We start from the raw sequence: 23,674 nt of genomic DNA, 5'->3' as shown, positions 1-23,674 counted from the left end.
CACACACACAATTTGACTCTGCCTGGTTACAGCTTCAGTCCCGTCCCTCCTCTTAGCAATCCACTGAATGGATCTATCCAGTGTCAGACAACTTCAATGGTTTCATGCTGTGCAGCTCAAAATGTCTCGTTTAAACTTGTGCCTGACCTCTGAAAGCCTTGACTTCCTCATCTGCACATGGGGTAATGATAGATCCTTCTGCACAGGTTGTTGAGAGAAGCTGCATCCAGCACGTAACGGACTTAAGACGATGCCTGGCCCCGAGGTAGGCCCTCAATAAATGTTACTCTCATCACTTTTACTCTCATGAGTCTTAGGAAAATCTTAAGAGTCCCATTGTAACAAAGCAGTAGCTGTTTGGTTTGAAAAGGGGTTGCTTCCATCTTGTCTTTAGTTCTCTAAACCAAGTCATCAACTCACCTTCAGACCGAACGAGGGGCCCCCAGGATGTCAGATGTGTGGCAGGTGTCTCACTACTTTTCAGTGACCGGAAGTTATTACAATTCTATTTTTTTTTAAAGGAGAGAAAGTTCACATTAGTTGACAACATTTATGAGACATCAGCTCACCATTAGGGGTGAAAATCCGATTCTAGAGGTTTATCCTGCTGGGGAAATGGAATTATTGGATGGATAAGGAAAGTAGAGCATGGGGGAGGCCAGGCCCATGGGTTCTGCCCAGGTGGGGTGACACCGGGGCAGCCATGGTGGGTGGGCTGGGCATCAGGAGGGAGGAGGGGGTTGAAGAAAGTGAGGTACATACAGAAGTGAGCTGTACAAAACCCCTTGAGACACATCTACAGATACTAGTACTGGCCCTTTTGGTCCCAACAATGTCTCAGTTCCAGCTTTCAGAGGCAGCCATTTTCTCCTTTGAACACCTTTGCCTTCCCAAAAGGCTGCCTGGCTTCATGACATTATGGAATCTGCTTACTGTATACCCGTCTCAAAGGAACTTGGAGAGAAACGTGTCACGCTCAGGCTGTAAAGAATGTGAGACTTTTTGACTATGAAATTCTGTGATCTTATTACTTTAATTTGGAGGGGCTGAGTATATAACAGGAGTCCCTGTGTGGAGCAAACAGTTAAGGCACTCAGCTACTAACTGAAAGGTTGGCTGTTTGGACTCACCCAGAGGTACCTCAGAAGAAAGGTCTGGCAGTCTGCTTGAGAAAAAATCCAGCCATTGAAAACCCTGTTGATCACAGTTCTACTCTGACACCCATGGAGTCACTATAAGTTGAAATCAATTTGATGGCAATGGGTTTGGTTGGTTTTTTGGGAGGACATAACATTCAAATTAAATTTCTCATGTGGAAAACCACAATATCTCCTTCTCCGAGCAAGAGTTATCCCTTGTGGAAGCTAAGTAAAGCTTAATAACTTATTGACTCTTATTTAAATAGAAGGAGAGTTTGAATTTCATATCTTAAAGGAGTTCAGCCACTTTCAATTTTAGCGATTGTACTCATTGTTAGGTTTTTAGGTGCTGTCGAGTTGATTCCCACTCATAGCAAGTTTACGTATAACAGAACTAAACGTTGCCTGGTCCTGGGCCATCCTCATAATCGTTTCTATGTTTAAGCCCATATGTTGCAGCCACTGTGGCAATTCATCTCATTGAAAGTCTTCCTCTTTTTCACTGACCCTCTACTTGACCAAGCACGACGTCCTTCTCCAGAGGCTGGTCTCTCCTGATTACATGTCCCAAGTATGTGAGACGCAGCCTTGCAATCCTGGCTTCTAGGGAGCATTCTGACCGTACTGCTTTCAAGACAGATTTGTTCATTCTCCTGACAATCCATGGTATAGCTGATACTCTTCGCCAAGATCATAATTCAAATGTGTCAACTTTTTTTCGATCTTCCTTATTCCTTGTCCAGCTTTTACATGCATATGTGGTGATTGAAAATACCATGACTTGGGTCAGGTGCACCTTAGACCTCAAAGTGACATCTTTTTAACACTTTAAAAAGATCTTTTGCAGCAGATTTGCCCAATGCAGTACATCATTTGATTTTTTGACTGCTGCTTCCGTGGGTGTCTTAGTTATCTAGTACTGCTATAACAGAAATACCACTACTGTATGGCTTTAACAAAGAGAAATGTATTCTCTCACAGTCTAGGAGGCAAGAAGTCCAAATTCAGGTCACCAGTTCCCAGGGAAGGCTTTGCCTCTCTGTCAGCATTTGGGGAAGGTCGTTGTCATCAATCTTCCCCTGGTCTAGGAGCTTCTCAGCACAGGGACCGTGAGTCCAAAGGATGTGCACGCTAATGGCTCTTATTGTTTGGTGGTAATGAGGTCCCTCTCCTCTCTGCTCACTTCTGTCTTTTATATCTCAAAAGAGATTGACTCAAGATACAATCTAATCTTGTAGATTGAATCCTGTCTCATTAGCGTAACTGCCTCCAGGCCTGCTTCATTAACATCATAGAGGTAGGATTTACAACACATAGGAAAATTACATCAGATGAAAAAATGGTGGACAACCACACAATACTGGGAATCATAGCCTAGCTGAGTTGACACACATTTTGGGGGGACGCAGTTCAGCCCAGAACAATGGGCATTGATTGTGGGTCCAAGTAAAATGAAATCCTTGACAACTTCAGTATTTTCTCTGTTCATCATGATGTTGCTTATTGCTCCAATTGTAAGGATTTTTATTTTCTTTATGTTGAGGTGTAATCCATACTGAAGGCTGTGGTCTTTGATCTTTATCAGTAAATGCTTCGAGCCCTCTTCACTTTCAGCAACCAAGGTTATGTCATCTGCATATCGCAGGTTGTTAATGGGTCTTCCACCAATCCTGATGCCACATTCTTATATAGTCCAGCTTCTCAGATTGTTTGCTCAGTATACAGTTTGAAAAAATCTGATGAAAGGATACACCCTGACACACATCTTTACTGATTTTAAACCATGCAGTATCCCCTTTTTCTGTTTGAACAACTGCCTCTTGATCTATGCAGATGCTGCATGAGCACAATAAAGTGATCTGGAATTCCCATTCTTCACAATGTTATCCATAATTTATTATGATCCACACAGTCGAATGCCTTTGCATAGTCAATAAAACACAGGTAAACATCTTTCTGGTATTCTCTGCTTTCAGCGAGGATCCATCTGACATCAGCAATGATGTCTTGCGTTTCATATCCTCTTCTGAATTCAACTTGAATTTCTGATAGTTCCCTGTTATGTACTGCTGCAACCGTTATTGAATCATCTTCAGCAAAATTTTATTTGCATGTGATATTAATGACAGTGTTCAGTAATTTCTATATTTCGTCAGATCACCTTTCTTTGGAATGGGCACATATATGGATCTCTTCCAGTCAGTTGGCCAGGTAGCTGCCTTCCAAAGGTCTGGGCATAAACAAGTGAGTGCTTGCAGCATTACATCTGTTTGTTGAAGTATCTCACTTGGTATTCCGTCAATTCCTGAAGCCCCAGTGATTCTACTAATAATCATAACGTGCACAGCATCCATTTCGGGAAAATTTGTGCTCAAATACAAGAGTAATTCTTAACGTCTCAGTGATTGGTGCTGCTCACTTCCATGGTTTCAGAAGACATAATTGTGGATACATGCTGTCAGGGTTTATAAAATTTGGAGGTGGGATTTTACCCTAGATTTACTCTTAAAAAGCAACGTACAATCCAAGATGCCCTTAAACCAGTTGCTGTTGAGTGAATTCTGACTCGTGGTGACCCCTTGTGTGTCAGAGTAGAACTGTGCTCATAGGGTTTTCAATGGCTGATTTTTCAGAAGCAGATCATCAGGTCTTTCTTTCAAGACACTATGGATTCAAATCACCAACCTTGCGGTCATGAGTTGAGTGTGTTAACCATTTTCACCACCCCGGGAATCCTAAGATGGACTTTAGGTCTCAAGTTAAAACATACGTGATTTTAAGAATGTTGTGCCAGAGCATTCCGTAGAATGTGACGGGGTATTGTCCCAGGTTATTTGTAGATGCAGAAGACAGTATGTTGTATTTTAGGGTAAAACTTCTACCAACATATTTACTTCTGCCCCATTTCAAGCCAGAAGTCACATATTTTTTTTTTTCTCTTAACAGATGATGTTATTATTAGTTGCGGTTGAGTTAGCTCCAACCATCGTGACCCCATGTACAAAAGAACAAAAAGTTACTTAGTCCTGCACCATCTTCACGATTGTTGGTGTGCTCAAGTCCATTGTTGTGGCCAATGTATTTTGAGTGCCCTCCAACCTAGAGGGGTCATTTCCCAGCACTACATCAGGCAACATTCTGTTGTGATCCACAGGGCTATCACTGGCTAATTTTGAGAAGTAGATCACCAAGCCTTTCTTCCTAGTCTGTCTTAGTCTGGAAGCTCTGCTGAAACCTGTCTGTCATGTGTCTCCCTGCTGGTATTTGAAATAGTGGTGGCATAGCTTCCAGCCTCACACGAACATGTAAGCCACCATAGTACAACAAACCAACAGACAGGTGGTGGTCTTAATAGGTAAGTCTATAATATTTTTCATTAGTTTTTTAAATAAAATCAATTAATTCTTGTGCCATTTTTATATATGTAAATGTAATTTAGAAGTCCTTGGCAGTGCAGATGTTTAAATGCTCATCTACTAACTAAATAGTTGGCACCTCCAAAAAAAAGTCTGGTGATCTACTGCTGAAAAATCAGCCACTGGAAACTCTGTGGGGCACAGTTCTGCTCTGACACACATGGAGTCACCATGAGTTAGCGTCAACTAGACTGCAATTGGAAAAATACAGTAATTTAGCCCATTTTAAGCCTTTTTTTAAAGAAAATGCATTGACACCTTTGAGGTATTTTATTGCTAGAGTCTGATCTTTTTGGTTACCACAAAAATCTATTCAGAAGGAGGATATCAGCTGCCCACTTTGCACAATGGACTCTATCACCTATCAGCTCTACTGAGATATTTGTTTACAAGTGCGTTCCATTTTACAGATGTTTTGATTCTCAGTGTATGGAGTCCTTGGGTGGTGCAAACGGTTAATGTCCTTGGCTGCTGAGAGGTTGGTGGTTTAAGTTTACCCAGAGGTGCCTCAAAAGAAAGGCCTTTCGATCTACTACCAAAAAATCAGCCATTAAAAACCATATGGGAGACAGCCCCAAGATGGCAGCTTAGTCAGACACACCATGTTGTCCCCCTACAGCAAAAACCTGAGAAACCAAATAAAAGATACAGATGACAACCCTAGAACCCTGAGCATCAAAAGAAAGGATGAAGAATTAGTTCAAACACCAATTGGAAGGAAAAGCTGAATGAAGACAGCAAATGAGTAAAGTTACAGATCTGAGGTGCCCGGCCAGCCAGCCCAGCACACTGTGGCCATCTTGTGACAAGGCAAGCAGTGATCCTGGGTGAGGAGCACAGGAAAGCAACTTCACAGAATTCCCAGTAGGAGACAAACAGTGTGTGGACAAACCCAGAGCAAAGAAAGATGAGCAGGACATGAACCAGATCTAAGAAGGGAAAGTGCAGTTGAGCAAAAGCTTTGGATATCCTGTTGACCACAGAGCAGAGAGGGAGCCAGAAACCAGAGACAGGACCACTCACCAACAGCAGTCCCTGACCATTAGGATGGGTGGCACATAAGGAGTAGTAGATCCATAGAGTGTCAGCAAGAGGTCCCCCACCCAACCAGACTCCAGGCCAGCCCCCCCCCCCACATTTGGTCAGGACTGGGTCTCGATTACTGGGTGTAGCCTGCAGGGTACCTGGTGACCAGAGGGGCATGCTTCACCTCCCTCCCTTGTTCTCGGTGACCATTGGTGTGAGCCCCCCACCCCTTCACTCTGCCCACCCAGGGACTGCGATATTAGCCCCCTCTTCCCTCCTACCCAGCCGCACCCTGCCTGCAGCTGGAGACATACATCCACCTTCCCCACCATCCCTCTTGTTGCCCCACCCATCCATTGAGCAGCAGCATGTGCTTCCACACTGCTAGACTAATGAGCAGCAGTGGCACACACCCTCCCCACCCACCCCTGCCACCGATGATCGACAACACGCCCACCCCATCTACCCCTTCTACTCCCCACTGCTGCCACCCTATCCGCTTGGCAATAAGTAGTGAGCACTTATGCACTGCCAGGGCAGTGATCAGTGGAGCATACCTGCACCAACTGCCCTGACTTATCAGAACAAAACAAAAAAATCAGAATGAAACTAACAACAATCTATAAATAACGATATAAATAAATAGACTAACACCTTAATGCCTTGGAGAAAGCAGACAGTTGTAATATGAAGAAACAGGATAAGATGGCTCAACCAAGAGAGCAAAATAAAAGGGAAGAAAACCTTCCTGAGGAAGAATTGATAATAGAACCACCTGAGGAGGAATTCAAAAGACTTATATTTAGGATCCTCAAAGAGATCAAGGAGAACACAGGAAAAAAAAAAAAAAAAACCCTAGAAGAATTCAGGAAAACAATACAAGAATAAAATGACAGACTCAATAGACAAGTAGAAACCATACAAAAACAACAGCTAGAAATTCAGAAGATTAACAATAAAACATCAGAAACAGATAACACAGTGGAAGGTCACAGAAGTAGAATTGATAAATGAAAGGACAAATCATTGAAATTCAAAGAAAGGATCAAGAAAAAATCCCTTGACAATAATTTGCTTGAGGTAAAATCAGAAAAAAGAATGAAAAAAATAAAACCTAAGTGTCATGTGGGACACCATCAAGAAGAATAATTTATGTGTAATAGGAATTCTAGAAGAAGAGGAGGAAAAAAGTCCAGAGAGAATTTTTAAAGATATATTGGGAGAAAACTTCCCAAATATGAAAGATGAGAAAGTTTCCATCAAAGAAATCCAAAGAACCCCATATAAGATAGACCTACAAAAGAAATCAGCCAAGACATATCACAGTAAAACTTTTCAAAATGAAAGAATCCTGAAAGCAGCTAGTGAAAAATGAAATATCAGTTATAAAGGGGTACCAATAAGACTAAGTGGTGATTTCTCATCAGAATCCATGCAGGCAAGAAGGCAATAAGATAACATATATAAAATCCTGAAAGAAAAGAATTGCCAACCAAGAATCATATATTCAGCAGAATTGTCTTTCAAAAATGATAGCTAAATTAAGACATTCCTAGGTAAGCAGAAATTTTTTGTAAAAACCAGACCAGCCTTACAAGAAATATTAAAGGGAGTCCTTCAGGTAGAGAACCAATGACATCAGGCAACAACCTGAGATAAACTATACATGACAGCATCACCTGGATATCAACCCAGATGAAGATTTCACAAAAGTAAAATAAAGCTACAAAACTGATTACAGGGAACCAGAGGTGTTAAGCTGTAAACAATGACAACTTCAAAAAAAAAAAAAATTATAGAGCTTTCATGCGAAGAGGAAGCCTATTTCAAGATATAACAGACTGTTTTATATTTAAGAGGATAAAAAACTTAAGGGTGACCACAAAGAAAACCAATAAATCTACTCACCAAAATAAAGAAGAAAATCAAAAAGACTCATTAACACAAAAACAACAACAACAATTGATAGGAAAAGAAAATCCATATACAAAAAGGACACAGCACAAAAAATTAAAAGGAAAAGACACTGTTAGCACCAAAAAAAAAAAGTATTTAACAAAATGACAGCAGTGAATTCATACCTATTTTTAATCACACTGAATGTAAATGGATTCGATGCACCAGTCAAGAGACAGAGTGGCAGAATAGATTAAAAAAACATGACCCATCAATATGTTGCCTATAAGAAACACACCTTAGACACAAAGACATAAATAAGTTAAAAATCAAATGATGGAAAAAAATTTATCAAGCAAATAGTAACCAAAAGAGAGCAGGAGTGGTAATAATAATTTCAGATGAAATAGAGTTAAAGTCAAAATCCATTATAAGAAACAAGGGCATTGTATAATGAACAAAGGTGTCTTCAGTTCACCAAGAAGACATAACAGTAATAAATATTTATGCACCCAACACCAGAGCTCCAAAATACATAAAGCAAACACTAATAGAATTAAAAATAGAAATAGACAGAACCACAATAGTAGTAGGAGACTTTAACACACCACTTTCTATGATGGACAGAACAGCTAGAAGGAAACTCAATAAAGATACAGAAGATCTAAATAACACAATCAATCAACTTAACCTCATTGACATATACAGAATACACCACCCAAAAGCAGCACATTACACATTCTTCCCCAACTCATGTGGATCATTCTCCAGAATAGACTGTATTCTAGGCCACAAAACAAGCCTCAATAAATTAAAAAACATCGACATAATACAAGGCATCTTCTCTGACCATAATGCTATAAAACTAGAAATCAACAACAGAAAGAGCAAGGAAAAAAAAATATTAAATACATGGACACCGAGTAATACCTTTCTTAAAAACTATTGGCTCATAAAAGAAATTAAAAATGAAATTAAAAAATACTTAGAATCAAATGAGAATGAAGATACAAGATACCAAAAGCTCTGGGACACAGCAAAAGCAGTGCTCAGAGGAAAATTTATAGCAATAAATGCACACATAAAAAAAGAAGAAAGATCCAAAATCAATAACTTAACCTGACAACTTGAACAAATAGAAAAGGAACAGCGAAAGAAGTCCACAGTCACTAAAAGAAAGGAAATAAAGATCAGAGCAGAAATAAAGGAAATAGAAAAATAGAAAGAATCAATAAAACTAGAAGTTCTTTGAGAGGATCAATAAACTTGACAAACCACTGACCAATGGGTCATGTTTTTAATCCATTTTTTTTCAAAAGAAAAAAAAATGAGAAGACACAAGCAAAATAAGAAATTAAATGGGTGACCTTACAACAGAACCAACAGAGATAAAGAGGATCATGATAGAATATTATGAAAAATTATATTCCAACAAATTTGAAAACCTAGAAGAAACTGACAAGTATCTAGAAACACACTACCTACCTAAACTAACACAAATAGAGGTAGAAAATCTAAACCCATAACAAAAGAAGAAATTGAAGACGTCATTAAAAAAAAACAAAAAAACCCCAAGAAAAAAAGCCCTGGCCCAGATGACTGCACTGGAGAATTTCTCCATTCTATAAAACATTTAGGTAACAGTTGACACCAATTCTACTCAAACTATTCCAGTATATAGAAATGGAAAGAATACTCACTAATTCATTCTATGAAGCCAGCATAACCCTGATGCCAAAGCCAGGCAAAGATACCACCAAAAAAAAAAAAAAAAAGAAAGAAAAGAAACTTGCAGACTAACGTTAATCATGAATATAGATGTAAAAATTCTCAACAAAATTCTAGCCAACAGAATACAACAGCATATTGGAAAAATAATACATCATGATCAGGTGGGATTCATATCAGGAATTCAAGGGTGGTTCAACATTGAGAATGAGAAATGAGTCAAGGATGTCCATTATCACCACTCTTATTCAGTATTGTACTGGAAGTCCTAGCCAGAGCAATAAGACAAGAAAGGAAAATAAAGGGTATCCAACTTGATAAGGAAGAAATAAAACTATGCCACTTCACATATATCCCTTGAGTATACTCCACGTGAATTTGGAGACCATCTCAAGAATAGACTTGATGCATTGAACACTAATGACCAGAGGCCAGATGAGTTGAGGAATGACATCAAGGACATCATACATGAAGAAAGCAAAAGGTCATTAAAAAGACGGGAAAGAAAGAAAAGACCAAGACGGATGTCAGAAAACACTCTGAAACTTGCTCTTGAATGCATATTAGCTAAAGGAAGTGGAAGAAATAATGAAGTAAAAGAGGTGAACAGGAGATTTCAAAGGGCAGCCGGAGAAGACAAAGAAAAGTATTATAATGAAATGTGCGAAGACCTGGAGTTTGAAAACTAAAATGGAAAAACACATTCAGCATTTCTCAGGCTGAAAAAAATGAAGAAAAAATTTAAGCCTCGAGTTGCAATTTTGAAGAATTCTATATAGGGTCACTATGAGTCGGAATTGACTCGACGGCAGTGGGTTTGGTTTTTGGTATAGGAAAGATATTGAATGCTGCAGGAAGCATCAAAAGAAGATGGAAGGAATTCACAGAGTCATTGTACCAAAAAGAATTGGTTGATGTTCAACTATTAAAAGAGGTAGCATATGATCAAGAACTGATGGTACTGAAGGAAGAAGTCCAAGCTGTACTGAAGGCATTGGTAAAAAATGAGGGTCCAAGAATTGACGCAATACCAATTGAGATGTTTCAACAAATGGTTGCAACGCTGGAGGCGCTCACTTGTCTATGCCAAGAAATTTGGAAGACAGCTACCTGGCCAACTGATTGGAAAAGATCCATATTTGTGCCCATTCCAAAGAAAGGTGATCCAACAGAATGCGGAAATTATAGAAAAATATAGGGGCCCTGGTGGCATAGTGGTTAAGAGCTCGGCTGCTAACCAAAACATCAGCAGTTTGACTGAATCTACCAGCTGCTCCTTAGAAACCCTACGGGGAAGTTCTACTCTGTCCTGTAGGGTTGATACGAGTCAGAATCAACTTGATGGCAACAGCTTTTATCATTAGTACCACACGCAACTGAAATTTTGTTGAAGATAATTCAAAAATGGTTGCAGCAATATGTCAACACAGAACTGCCAGAAATTCAAGCGAGATTCAGAAGACGTGGAACACTGCTGATGTCAGATGGAGCTTTGCTGAAAGCAGAGAATACCAGGAAGATGTTTACCTGTGTTTTATTGACTATTGCAAAGGCATTCAACTATGAATCATAACAAATCATGGCTAACATTGCAAAGAATGGGGCTACCAGAACACTTAATTGTGTTCATAAGGAATCTGTACATAGACCAAGAGAGAGTCATTCAAACAGAGCAAGGGGATACTGCCTGGTGTAAAATTAAGAAAAGTGTGCATAAGGGTTGCATCCTTTCACCATACTGATTCAATCTGTACGCTGAGCAAATAATCTGAGAAGCTGGACTATATGAAGAATGTGGCATCAGGATTGGTGGAAGACTCATTTACAGCCTGACATATGTAGATGACTCAACCTTGCTTGCTGAAAGTGAAGAGGACTTGAAACACTTACTGACAAAGATCAAAGACCACAGCCTTCAGTGTGAATTACACCTCAACATAAAGAAAATAAAAATCCATACAACTAAAGCAATAAGCAACATCATGATGAACAGAGAAAATATTGAAGTTGTCGAGAGTTTCATTTTACTTGGACCCACAATCAATGCCCATGGACACAGCAGTCAAGAAATCAAACAATGTATTGCATTTGGCAGATACACTGCAAAAGACCTCTTTAAAGTGTTAAAAAGAAAAGATGTCACTTTGAGGACTAAAGTATGCCTGACCCAAGCCATGATATTTTCAGTCGCCTCATATGCATGTGAAAGCTGAACAATGAGTAAGGAAGACTGAAGAATTAATGCCTTTGAATTATGGTGTTTGTGAAGAATATCAAATAAACCATGGACTGCTAGAAGAACGAACAAATCTGTCTTGGAGTACAGCCAGAGTGCTCCTTGGAATCGAGGATGGCGAGACTTCTTCTCATGTACTTTAGACGTGTTATCAGAAGAGACCAGACCCTGGAACAGGGCATTGTGCTTGGTAAGGTAGAGGGTCAGCAAAAAAGAGGAAGACCCTCAACAAGATAGATTGGCATGGTGGCTGCAACAATGGGCTTAAACACAGCAACAACGTGAGGATGGTACAGGACTGGGAAGTGTTTTGTTCTATTGTACATAGGGTTGCCTGGAACAGGGCATCGTGCTTGGTAAGGTAGAGGGTCAGCGAAAAAGAGGAAGACCCTCAACAAGATAGATTGGCATGGTGGCTGCAACAATGGGCTTAAACACAGCAACAATGTGAGGATGGTACGGGACTGGGAAGTGTTTTGTTCTATTGTACATAGGGTTGCTATGAGTCTGAACTGACTCGACGGCACCTAACAACAACAGCATTTCAAAGATGACATGATTCTATACATAGAAAATCCCAGAGATTCCACAAGAAAGTTACTGGAACTAATAGAAAGAGTTCATCAAAGTGGCAGGGTACAAGATCAACATACAAAAATCATTTGGGTTCTTCTACACTAACAAAGGAGAACTCCAAAAAGGAGATCAAGAAAACAATACCATTTACACTAGTCCCCAAACAGATAAAATACCTAGGAATAAATCTTACCAGGGACATGAAAGACATAAAAGGAAAACTACAAAACACTACTGCAAAAACCCAAAAGAGACCTACATAAATGGAAAAACATGCCATCCTCATGGATTGGAAGTCTTAACATTGTGATAATGTCAATACTACCCAAAATGAACTACAAATATAATGCAATCCTGATCCAAATCTCAACAACATTCTCTAATGAAATGGAAAAACAGATCTCCAACTTTATATGGAAAGGAAAGAGGTCCTGAATAGCTAAAGCAATACTGAAGAAGAACAAAGTAGGAGGCGTCATACTTCCCAATCTCAGAACTTCCTATACAGCCACAGTAATCAAAACTGCCTGGTACTGTTACAGTGAGAGACACATAAGCCAATGGAACAGAATTGAGAACCCAGAAGTATATCCATCTACCTATGGACAGTTGATCTTCAACAATGAGTTGAAGTTCATTCAATGGGGAAGAACAGTCTCTTTAACAAATGACGCTGGCAAAAATAGATATCCATTTGCAGAAAAATGAAACAAGATCCACACCTTACACCATACATAAAAACTAACTCAAAATGGGTCAAAGACTTAAATGTTTGTCTTAATCATCTTGTGCTGCTATAACAGAAATACCACAGGTAGATGGCTTTAACAAACAGAAATTTATGTCCTCACAATAAAGTAGGCTAAAAGTCCAAATTCAGGACGTCAGCTCCAGGGGAAGGCTTTCTTTCTATGTTGGCCTTCTCATTACTCTTCCAACGGACTAGGAGATTCTCCGCTCAGGGACCCTGAGTCCAAAGGATGCGTTCTGCTCCTGGCACTGCTTTCCTGGTGGTATGAGATCCCCCTGTCTCTCCCTCTCTTCTCTCTTTTATATTCCAAAAGAATTGCCTCAAGACACAATCTAATCTTGTAGATAGAGTCCTGCCTAACATAACTGCTGTCCATTCTCATTAACATCATAGAGGCAGGATTTACAGTATATAGGAAAATCACACAATACCAGGAATCATGGCCCAGTCAAATCGATACACACATTTTGAGGGGGACATAATTCAATCCATGACAATGTTAAAACTAAAACTATTCAATTCCTGGAAGATAACAGGAACAAATTTAGAGGTCCTACTTTTTGGCATAAATACACTATCGAATACAACTAAAAATGCATGAACACCAGAAGATAAACTAGATAACTGGGACCTCCTAAAAATTAAATACTTATGCTTATCAAAAGAGTAAAAAGAGGACCTACTCACTGGAAAAATATTTTTGGTAACAAAATATCTGACGAGGGTCTAGTCTCTAAAATATATAGAAAACTTCAACAGTCCAATCCAAAAATGGGCAAAGGACATGGACAGACATTTCACCAAAGAGGACACTGAGGCAGCTAACAAGTACATGAAGAAATGCTCATGGTCATTAGCCATTACCCAGTGCCATCGAGCTGATTCCGACTCATAGCGACCCTATAAGACAGAGTAGAACTGCCCCATGGAGTTTCCAAGGAGCGCCTGGTGGATTCAAACTGCTGACCCTTTGGTTAGCAGCTGTAGCACTTAACCACTACGCCACCAATAGAGAGATGCAAATCAAAACTACAATGAAATACCATCTTGCGAAAATGGCACTGAAAAAAAATGCTGACTAGGTTGTGGGGAGATTAAGTGGAGATTGAGTGGGGAGGTTGAGGTACGAGAACTCTCATACATTGCTAGTGGGATTGTAAAATGATACAACCACTGTGGAAAACCATATGGCACTTCCTCAAAAAGCTAGAAATAGAAATCCCATATGATCCAGCAATCCCACTCCTAGCTATATAACCTAGAGAGATAAGAGCAGTGACACAAATAGACATGCACACCCATGTTGACTGCAGCATTATTCACAATAGCAAAAAGATGGAAGCAACATAAGTGCCTGTCAACAGATGAACGAAGAAACAAGTTGTGGTACATACATACAATGGTATACTGTACAACAATAAAGAACAATGATGAGTCCCTGAAACATAACACGGATGAATCTGGAGGACGGTATGCTGAGTGAAATAAGTCAATCACAAGAGTACAAACATTGCATGATAACCACTTCTATAAAAAGTCAAGAATAGGTAATCACGGAAAGCTACATTCTTTGATGGTTATTAGGGATAGGAAGGGGAGGGAGGGAGAATCACTCACTAGATAGTAGAAATGTGTTAATTCTGGTGGTGGGAAAGGCAATACACAAAAGTCACACAACTTAACTAAGGTGAATGAAGACACTGAGAGGTACGCAAGAAAAAAGGATAATTAAGGTAAATGCCATGACATATATAATTTTCAACAACAGTAGTAGCAAGCAAAAAATATGTGAGTGGTTCCATAGGTAGATATGTATGCTATATGGGTGTGGGAAGTTGTATGGGAGTACGTGTGTGTGCAGATATAGGTAAATTTGTAGGCATGTGTGTATATGTTTGTATGTGCTACATGTATATTCATATATACAATAGAGCACATAGGGGGCACAGGTAAGGATACTTTCTAGACATATCCAAACACCTCATAGGATTGATTTACTGGGTTTGAAGACTCAGGACCATAGTCTCATGGGACAAGTAGGTCAATTGGCATAACTTAGTTCATAAAGATATTGTTCTACATCCCACTTTGGAGAGTAGCGTCTAGGGTCTTCAAAGCTTGCGAGTAGCCATCTAAGATACAGCTATTTGTCTCTTTCTGTCTGGAATGAAAAAGAGAGAAGAAACCTAAAGATTCTAGAAAGAAATTAGTCCATAATATCAGTGGTCCACGTGAACCACAGCCTCTTCTACTCTGAGGCCAGAAGAACTAGATGGTGCCCAGCTACCATCACCAACCATTCTGAGTGGGAACACAATAGAAGGTCCTGTTTAGAACGGGAGAAAAATATAGAACAAAACTCAACTTCATTAAAAAAAAAAAAAACCCAGACTTACTGGACTGATAGAGACTAGAGGAACCCCTGAGACTATCGCCCTAAGTCAGCCTTTTAAACCGAAAGCCACTCCTGGAGGTCACCTTTCAGCCAAATAATAGATCGGCCTAAAAAATAAACAATATCACACATGAGGAATGTGCTCCTTTAAACAATTAACTGTATGAGACCAAATGGTCAGCATTTGCCCAAAAGCAAAGATGAGAAGGCAAGGAGGGGCAGGGAAACTGGAGGGATGGAAACGGGGCAGGTGGGGTGGGACTGGTGAGATTGCTGGTGAATCACTGGAATAGCAACCAGCGTCACAAACAGTTTATGCATGAATTGTTGAATGGGGATCTCATCTGCTGTGCAAACTTTCACCTAAAACACAATAAAATATTTTTTTTAAAAAAGGAAACCCTATGGGGCACAGCTGCACTCTGACACACATGAATCGACTTGACAGCTACCGGTTGTGTTTTGTTTTTTTGGTATGAGCTCTATACAAATACATGTGTTCTAAATCTTTTAAGAAAAAAGGAATTTGAGAACTAGCAGCTCTGTGCAGATACCAAGCATTATTGTGGCTTTTCACACTCTTATTATTCCTGGGGATGCCCAGGGGCCAGGTGCAGACTTGTGGGCGTCTCTAAGCTGCCAGTCATCAGTGGTCTTCCAGTTCTTTCATCTCATTGTCCACGCAGACCTACTGTTCAGCAAGTAGGGACAACACCAGCTGTCATTGTGTTTCGTCCCTTATCCATGCCCTGCTGATGCCGGGGCTGGGGCGGGGGGTGCTGATCACCTGGAGAAGCTGCTGGATTTCTGTGTCACCCCACAGATGAACAGGGGAACAGAGATGCCTCGAAACAACAAAAGAGAAACACGCAGTCGCTGAGCCTCTGCCACAGACAACATGTGACAAAAACCACAGTCACTTCACATACTTGTCTCAACTCAGGGTTGCGGAGTAGATTCCAAACGCAAAGGTCTAAGGAAATGAATCTAAAAGATGATTCATAATCCCAGAGTTGACGTTGAACATGGGGAAAAAAACTTCTTAAATATCACTTGTTAGTTGCTGTCGAGTAGATTGCGACTCGTGGCGACCCCGTGTGTGCAGAGCTGCTCCACAGGGTTTTCAAGGCTGTGACCTTTTGGAAGCAGATCGCCTGGCCTGCCTTCTGAGGAGCCTCTGGGTGGATTTGAACCCCCAACCTTTCAGCTAGTAGTTGAGCGCTTAGCCATTTGTGCCACCCAGGCCCCCTGGTATTTGTAGATATTCTGTAAATGTTATTAAAAATAATATTAAGTGAAAATAACAGTTTTACATCTAAATCATCATCAAAGCACCTTGAGAAGAAGCAGAACATCCTTACCACAAATCCTGCCAATTGTGATAGCCACTCGAACAGTATGGCTTCAGAAAGAAGGACTTAGTTTAGCCATCGATAAACCCAAAGTGCCCCACCAACTCAGCCGCTCATATCAGTCCTCTACCCAGACTACCCCCGGGCGCATCGTCCCGCACCTCTTGGGTGTGACGTCTGCAGGCCGTAGCCCCTCCTCCCAGAAGTCAGACCCCACAGCCACCCAGACCCTTGGCTTCTGGTAACATAGGAACTTTCTGCGTTACAATAAAACCAGCTGTCATTCAGTAGATTCTGACTAAAGGCGACCCAGAGCGTGTCAGGGTGGAAATGCGCTCCATAGGATTCTCGGTGGCTGATGTTTTGGAAGCAGATCTCCAGGCTTTTCTTCCAAGGTGCCTCTGGGGGGATTCCTGCCTTATCTGTTTACACTACCCAGGGACTCCTCCACATGACAGTACAGAGTGAGAACGTAGACAGATGCTTAGAAAACCCAAACACCTACTATTTTGCATGTGGCTTCGGGTGATTCCATGCAGATACGAAGTCTGCAGTGCAGGTAGACGATAGAATTGTTGATGAAGGAAAAGATCTTCAGCTTGAACTGGGCCTTGTTGGAGTCCCCGTTCTCAATCACGCTGGTGTATGTGTTGGGAATGGGGCAGCTGCAAAGAGAGGAGAGAAGACTCATTAATTATAAACTGGCCCTCCTGTCCTGGTGCCAGAAGGTTTACTCATAGCTCCATCTCACGACACACAAGGACTCCCTGGGACACAGAAGAGACCAGGTACCCCAACAATTCCTCAGAGGTGGTGTCTCCTGTGAGACGTAACCCCAAACCCCAGGTCCGTCTCAGTATCTGTCTGGAAATTCTGAGGTCCCCACACAAGGCAACACACCAGGGGCACGGTGGTTCCCGGTGCCAACCTGAGACCTACCTGTTGTTAATGAAGCCGAACATCACTGGGTCCCTGGCATTGCTCGACGGGGTTGCCCAGCACTCCGTCAGGACCACCTTAAGGTCACTTTTTTGTCTATAGAGCCCCACTTCGATCTTGATGTCATCGCTGGCAGACACACTATAATTTTGAGGTATGGGAGAATCTCCAATAAATAACTGCATTTCAGTGACAAAATTTCCAGCTCCATGGAGGTCCTCAATGATGGTATAAACCCTGTAAGAGGGGGGTGATTTTCAGGACATTTGTTTTTCTGACTCCCCCTTTCCCACTTCTCCAAAAAGCAACTCCAAGCCAAATCTACTGCCGTCGAGTCATCCCGACTTACAGAGACCCTATAGGGTAGAGTAGAACTGCTCCATAGGGTTTCCAAGGCTGTAATCTGTATGGAAGCAGAGGGCCACATCTTTCTCCCACAGAGCAGCTGGCGGGTTTGAACCACCGACCTTTTGGTTAGCAGCCGAGTGCTTTAACCACTGTGCTACCAGGGCTCCTGAAAAGCCACCTCAAAGCGGGGAAGAAAACAGTTGCCAACGAGTCGATTCTGACTCCTGGCGACCCCATGTGTATCTGAGTAGAACTGTGCTCCACAGGGTTTTCAGTGGCTGAGTTTCTGGAAGCAGATCCCCAGGCCTTTCTTTTGAGGGTGGACTCGAACCCTCAACCTTTCAGGTAGCAGCCAAGTGCATTAACCATTTCCACCACCCTGGGACTCCAACTCCAAAGAAGGGTCCTCCAACTGTCAAGTTCACAAAGAAAGCCAAAGGGAAGGTGCTAGAGAGGAGCCCGGCTACAGTGAGGAGGCAGGGGTCGGGCCTCCCCACTCACCCCCACTGCGGAGTGTACCCCGACGATGTCAGGAGGTCATTTCGAAAGGCGCAGTGGATGGGGCTCAGGATCTTCAGGTAGTGGATGACGCCCTCTGGGGACAGGTCGTTGCGCAGCGTGGTCCTCACCACCGTGTTCGTCATATTCTGAACACAAGAGGGCAGCGTGAGCGAGGGCCCGGGGCCCAGGAGGCCATCCAGACATGCCTGGGACGTTGGCTCTGGGTATGGAGGAGCTTTCTTTTTTAAAGCTTCTTGCCCAAAGTTTGAAAACCCCAATGATTTTTTTCTAACATAAATCACCAAAGAGAATGCAAGGTTTCCGCCTCTGCTTTAACAAATGCTAACTGTCCCTATGTTATGGGTAGAATTGTGTCACCCAAAAAGATATGTTGAAGTCCTAACCTCAATACCAGTGAATGTGATCTTGTTTGGAAATAGGGCCTTTCTCTGAAGATATCATCAGTTAATGTGAGGCCATACTGGAGCTGGGTATGCCCTAATCCCTTCTGAGTGGTGTCTTATAAAGGGGAGAACAGTCATGGAGACAGTCACGCAGGAGGATACACCACGTGACGAACCATCTAAAAGCCAAGGAACACCAAGAAACACCTAGCACCACCAGAAGCTGGAAGAGACAAGGAAGGACCCTCCCCTACGGGACAGAGACCGTGGCCCTGCCCATGCTCTGAGTTTGGACTCCCAGCCTCCAGGACCCTGAAATACTGTAATACATTTCTATTCTGTAAAGCTACCCACTTTGTGGTATTTTGTTATGACACTGTATTTCCTTGTATTTATACAAATAAGTCTTCAGAGGACCCTTAGTTTGATGAATGTGAAAAATGTCAAGAGCTTCTGTGGATTCCAGGAGCTTGGATGTAACTCATAGGAGGTGAGTTCCCTTTGCTCTGAATGTACCTGAAACCTGTTGTTGTGGCTCGCTGCCATGGGAGTCGGCCCCTGACTCATGGCAACCCTGTGCACAACGGAACAAAACACCAGTTGGTCCTCCTCCATCCCCGTGATCGGTTGTGGATTGGACCGTTGTGAACCATAGGGTTTATATTAACTGATTTTCAGAAGCAGCCCTTTCTTCCTAGTCTGTCTGAGTCTGGAAGCTCTACAGAAACCTGTTCAGCATCATGGCAACACACAAGCCTCTACCGACAGATGGGTGGTGGCTATGTATGAGGTACATTGGCCTGGAATCGAACCTGGGTCTCCTGCATGGAAGGCAAGAATTCTACTGAATCACCAGTGCCCTCTGCCCTGATACCAGTTGAATGTAGTCGCCAAACCAGGTGTTGTCTAGCTCAGAACAAGACGGGGGAAGGGCCACCATCTGCCCAGCATCTGTGTCTGCCCGCCCATCTCTTGCTCACCATCACTGCCACCTGAAGGAGGCACTGACTCACAGTAGGAAACTGCCTGGGTGTGTGGATCACCAAGTGCCCTGAAAACACTGGGCAGAAACCACCATCTGATTTCTAGCATCTTAAACTTAGGCTCTACAAACTCTGCCCAAGCCGCCGCTGCAACGTGGACCTGCTTAGATTCGAGAACCCAGCCCAAGCTCTGCCCACATCAACCCTTTGATGTACGTCTGTGCCTCATAACTATGGCTACCAAGAAGCTGCTGTGCCACCTGCTTACAGTTGCTCATGCCCCTCTCAAAATACTCCTCCAGGTGAGAGTCTTAAGAATCTTCCAGAAATTACAGCAAAACCCAGTCGTTATTTTTAAGTTACGGAAGTTTGAGGGGTAAGAGTGGGGTGAGCAATGGTTTGGGGTCATAGAAAACGTCCAGGTGGCCCTTCACTCCTGGAGACCCCTAAGGGTCTGAGCGCCTCCCGCCTGCCTCCCAGGAAGGTGAAGTCACATTCAACCGAAGTGAGCCCAGGTACACAGCACAGGTGTGTCATTCTGCAGAGACCGAGACCAGTGTTTGGGTCTGTTTAGGTCAACTCCCTAAACCACCCATGGCCCCGCTTTCTGTCACCAGGCCACACCTCAAAGTTGCCTTTTCATCCTCAGCTGCCATGTTGGGTGCCTCCCCAAGCGCGTCTCGTCCGTGAGAAAGCCCCCCATCTCTGTCCCTCCTGGCCTCTGTGGCCTCCCTGCCTCCATGCTCCAAGATGTGGACTTCTTACTAAGCCTCAGGGTCAGAGTCTGAGCCTCCTGCTCAGGACATCTCCCCTTCCTACACTTCTAGCCCAGCCCAGGGCCTGAGGCCACTTGTCCCCAGGAGGAAGTGGGTCCAGGACTCTAACTAGATGCCCAGTGCCTGCACATGGAGTGTCTTAGGGTGATGGTCAGTCGAGGTCCTGAGAGAAAAGCCAGCTGCCTCAAGAGGCAGTCATGGGGAGGTCAGGGCTCTGGCCTCAGAGGCAAGGCTGACTGTGGCCTTGACCTTTGTAGACCTTGCTGAGCCTCCATGTCTCATGGGTTAAACACGGATATAATACCTGCCTTGGGGTTGTTAGGGGACTAAATGCCATCTCATGAAGACCACCCAGCCTGTGCTGGGCCCATGGAGGGCTCAGGGCTCAGTGTCCCATCCATCCCTTTCAGGAATTGATTTCCCAGGGATGGAAGTCCAGCCTCCTGATTCTTGCCCAGCATCTGGGAGCTCCTCTCTCTTGTCCAGCGTCCCTCATACAGACTACCTTCCTGCCCCCTGCCACGTGGGCTGTGCTCTGCTCCCCTCCTGGGACCCTCCCCACAATTTCTCCTGTAACACTGGACCTCACGCCCCAACCCTGCCTGGAAGCCCCCTGTTCCGTCTGTCCCCTCCTGGTAGGCAGCCAGCTCCAGGGCCCAGCGCCCCCATTCAGCCTGAACCATGTGTACGCTCACTACGTCTGAACTCCCCTCCTGGCTTCTCAGCTTGTCTGCCCGCTGCTGGTGTGTCCCCTGGCTACACTCACGGTTCTCCCCCTCGCCACCTGACTCTTCGGGTTGTCTTTCAAGGAGCCCCAATTCTCAAGACTGTCTTCCCCACTGGAAGCCAGCCTCCCATGTGGCCCGATGACCCCTCCATGCAGGTTCCTTACCAGAACATGGACCCGAGTCACCCAACGACCCTGCCACACCTCTTCCCGCCAGACCACGGACCCCGGCTGCCTGTCAGCCATCCCCACAGCCCTGTGCTGAATCAGCCACTCTGTGTCACTCCCTCTATGAGTCTTACTGTAGGGGCACATGTTTCTCCAGGACAACCACGCCAGGGCTCCTTCTATTCCTCTAGTGCCCAGCATAGGCTAAACTCTGGAAAGTTCTGGACCGTCCACTGTGACATAAAGAAGTGAGGCCTGGAGTTACCAGCCCACCCCACCGGGGTCTGCAGGGCACCAGTGCTCACAGTGAGGTGAGTCTCCTGAGAGGACTCAAGTGCCCAGAGCCCCTGGATCAGAAGCTTGGGGGAGGGCCCTCTGCACACTAAATTGACATCACCACCAGGAGAGGGAAACCCCACTTACCTACTGGTCAACAAAGACCTGGAAGAGTATTTGAGAGGATACGGCCCTCTGGCCATGTTGCTCTGAGTAATGCCACCCCACTTTGCCACCAACACACACACACGTGCATGCACACACACAAACCATACTTGCACACACATACATACACATTCACACACATGTAAATGCAACCATACATACATACACACATTCGTACACACACAATTACATATTTGCATAGACATATATTTACACACACACACACAAACACACCCATACATATTCATCTCTGCACATATACACACCCATGCGCACCCTCATATATATACATACACATTTACACACAAACATACCCATAGTACACTCATCTCTGCACACGTATACACACGCATGCACTCCTATATACATATATATGTATTTACACCCTCGTATCCACATGCACCCACACATAAGCGCTCCCATGCACGCAGACACATTCACACACAGGCTCCTCAGCGGTCCCGTCCCTTTCCTATCGCACTGGCTATCAATCCTGCCTGCTCCTTAAATCACTCTACAGGATGTATACATCTGGTGCATCAGGATCCCTGTGGGGGGACAGGCGTGCCACTCCTGCCTGGTTCCAGGGTGCAGCCTGATTCCGGCTGAGACCTTAGCCCTGTCCTATCCCCTTTGTGGGGTCCCTCCCCAAGAGACAGAGACCTTGGGAGTGCAGAGCCTTCCCCGGCCCCCAGGCCAGACGGGAGCCCTCCCATGAGCCCCGCCTGCCCGCCTTCCTGGTCCTCACGCTCTGCACGGTGGTCCCGCACTCGCTCCAGCCAGCCACCAGGAGCACGTGGGTGCTGTTGCTGCTGCTCACGTTGCAGGCTGGCTTGCCCAGGTACAAGGAGGACTCGGGGATGGACTCCTGCTGCAGGAAGTGCTTCTGGATGGCGATGGCCACCCTCTCGATCTCACAGAGCACCCTGACTGCCCCCGTCAGGTTCATCCGTTGGGATAGGCTCTGGGCCGTGGGGCTTGCACCTTGCACAAGGGGAGCCCTGCTTTCTGGGGAAGTGGAAGGCTGCTCTGGGCCGGGGGTCAGAGAGGACCCAGGGACCTGAATTGTGTTGCCAGGAGAGTCACCTGTAAGGCACAAGGAGACAAAGAAGATGGGTCTGTGTTTTGGGTCAGCCATGTAAGCCCTGCCTGTGAGCCAGGGGGTGAGTGGCAGACGGGGACCCACTCTGTACCCTGCAATGGCCCAGAACAGGAATTGCACGCTCAAGCCACAGCCATGTGTGTACACACACACACACACACACACGTGTTCCACATTTCCACCAGCCAACAGACGTGGCTTAGCTCCTGAGGGGCCTGTGATGATTAATTTAATGTGTCGACATGGCTAGGCCATATGGTTCCTGGTTTTTTGGCCAAACACTAGTCTGGTTGCTGTTATGGAGAGTTACATATGCTGCGACAGAGTAGTTAAAAAAAAAAAAAGTTACATGTAGCTAAATCAGATGGCCTCGAATAAAGCAGATAGCGTTCCATAATGTAACTACGTTACATAATGTGATGTGATAACCTTCCATAATGCAATCTAATGTAATGTAATCAAGCAGTCAGTTGAAAAGGGAGTTCCCTAGGGGGTGTTCTGCCTGAGTAGATATTTTGGTAGAACCCCTACACACACAGGGGAGGCAGACATCCTGTGGGGATCTTCTATAAGCCAAAGAACACCAAGGAACGAAGGACCAACCTGGGGCTACAGACAAGGAAGGAACTGACATGGCTGAGACCCTGATTTGGACTTTTAGCCTCCAGACTGAGAAAGTATCTGTTCTGCAAAAGCACCCACTTGTGCTATTGGTATCAGAGCAGCACTAGGAAACTAGGACAGCCCCCCACCCTGGCCCTCCAGCCTCT

The 23,674-nt window shown here is 43.9% G+C and overlaps 1 protein-coding gene across 1 annotated transcript in view; it reads right to left on the bottom strand.

The window, feature by feature from the left end:
- The window catches only part of UMODL1 (uromodulin like 1), a 92,550-nt gene that overhangs the window by 4,403 nt on the left and 64,473 nt on the right, over window positions 1-23,674 (bottom strand). Inside the window, exons 17-21 of the mRNA XM_064279741.1 lie at window positions 22,551-22,888; window positions 18,304-18,449; window positions 17,455-17,691; window positions 17,021-17,180; window positions 421-505 (exon numbers count right to left, since the gene is read on the bottom strand). Coding sequence (XP_064135811.1) covers window positions 421-505; window positions 17,021-17,180; window positions 17,455-17,691; window positions 18,304-18,449; window positions 22,551-22,888 — 966 coding nt within the window. The remainder of the gene's footprint in view (window positions 1-420; window positions 506-17,020; window positions 17,181-17,454; window positions 17,692-18,303; window positions 18,450-22,550; window positions 22,889-23,674) is intronic.

Source organism: Loxodonta africana, chromosome 2 (genome assembly GCF_030014295.1).
Source record: "Loxodonta africana isolate mLoxAfr1 chromosome 2, mLoxAfr1.hap2, whole genome shotgun sequence".
NCBI lineage: Eukaryota > Metazoa > Chordata > Mammalia > Proboscidea > Elephantidae > Loxodonta > Loxodonta africana.
Note: the sequence above shows the minus strand (reverse complement) of the source record. Positions and strands in the feature narration are given on the sequence as shown.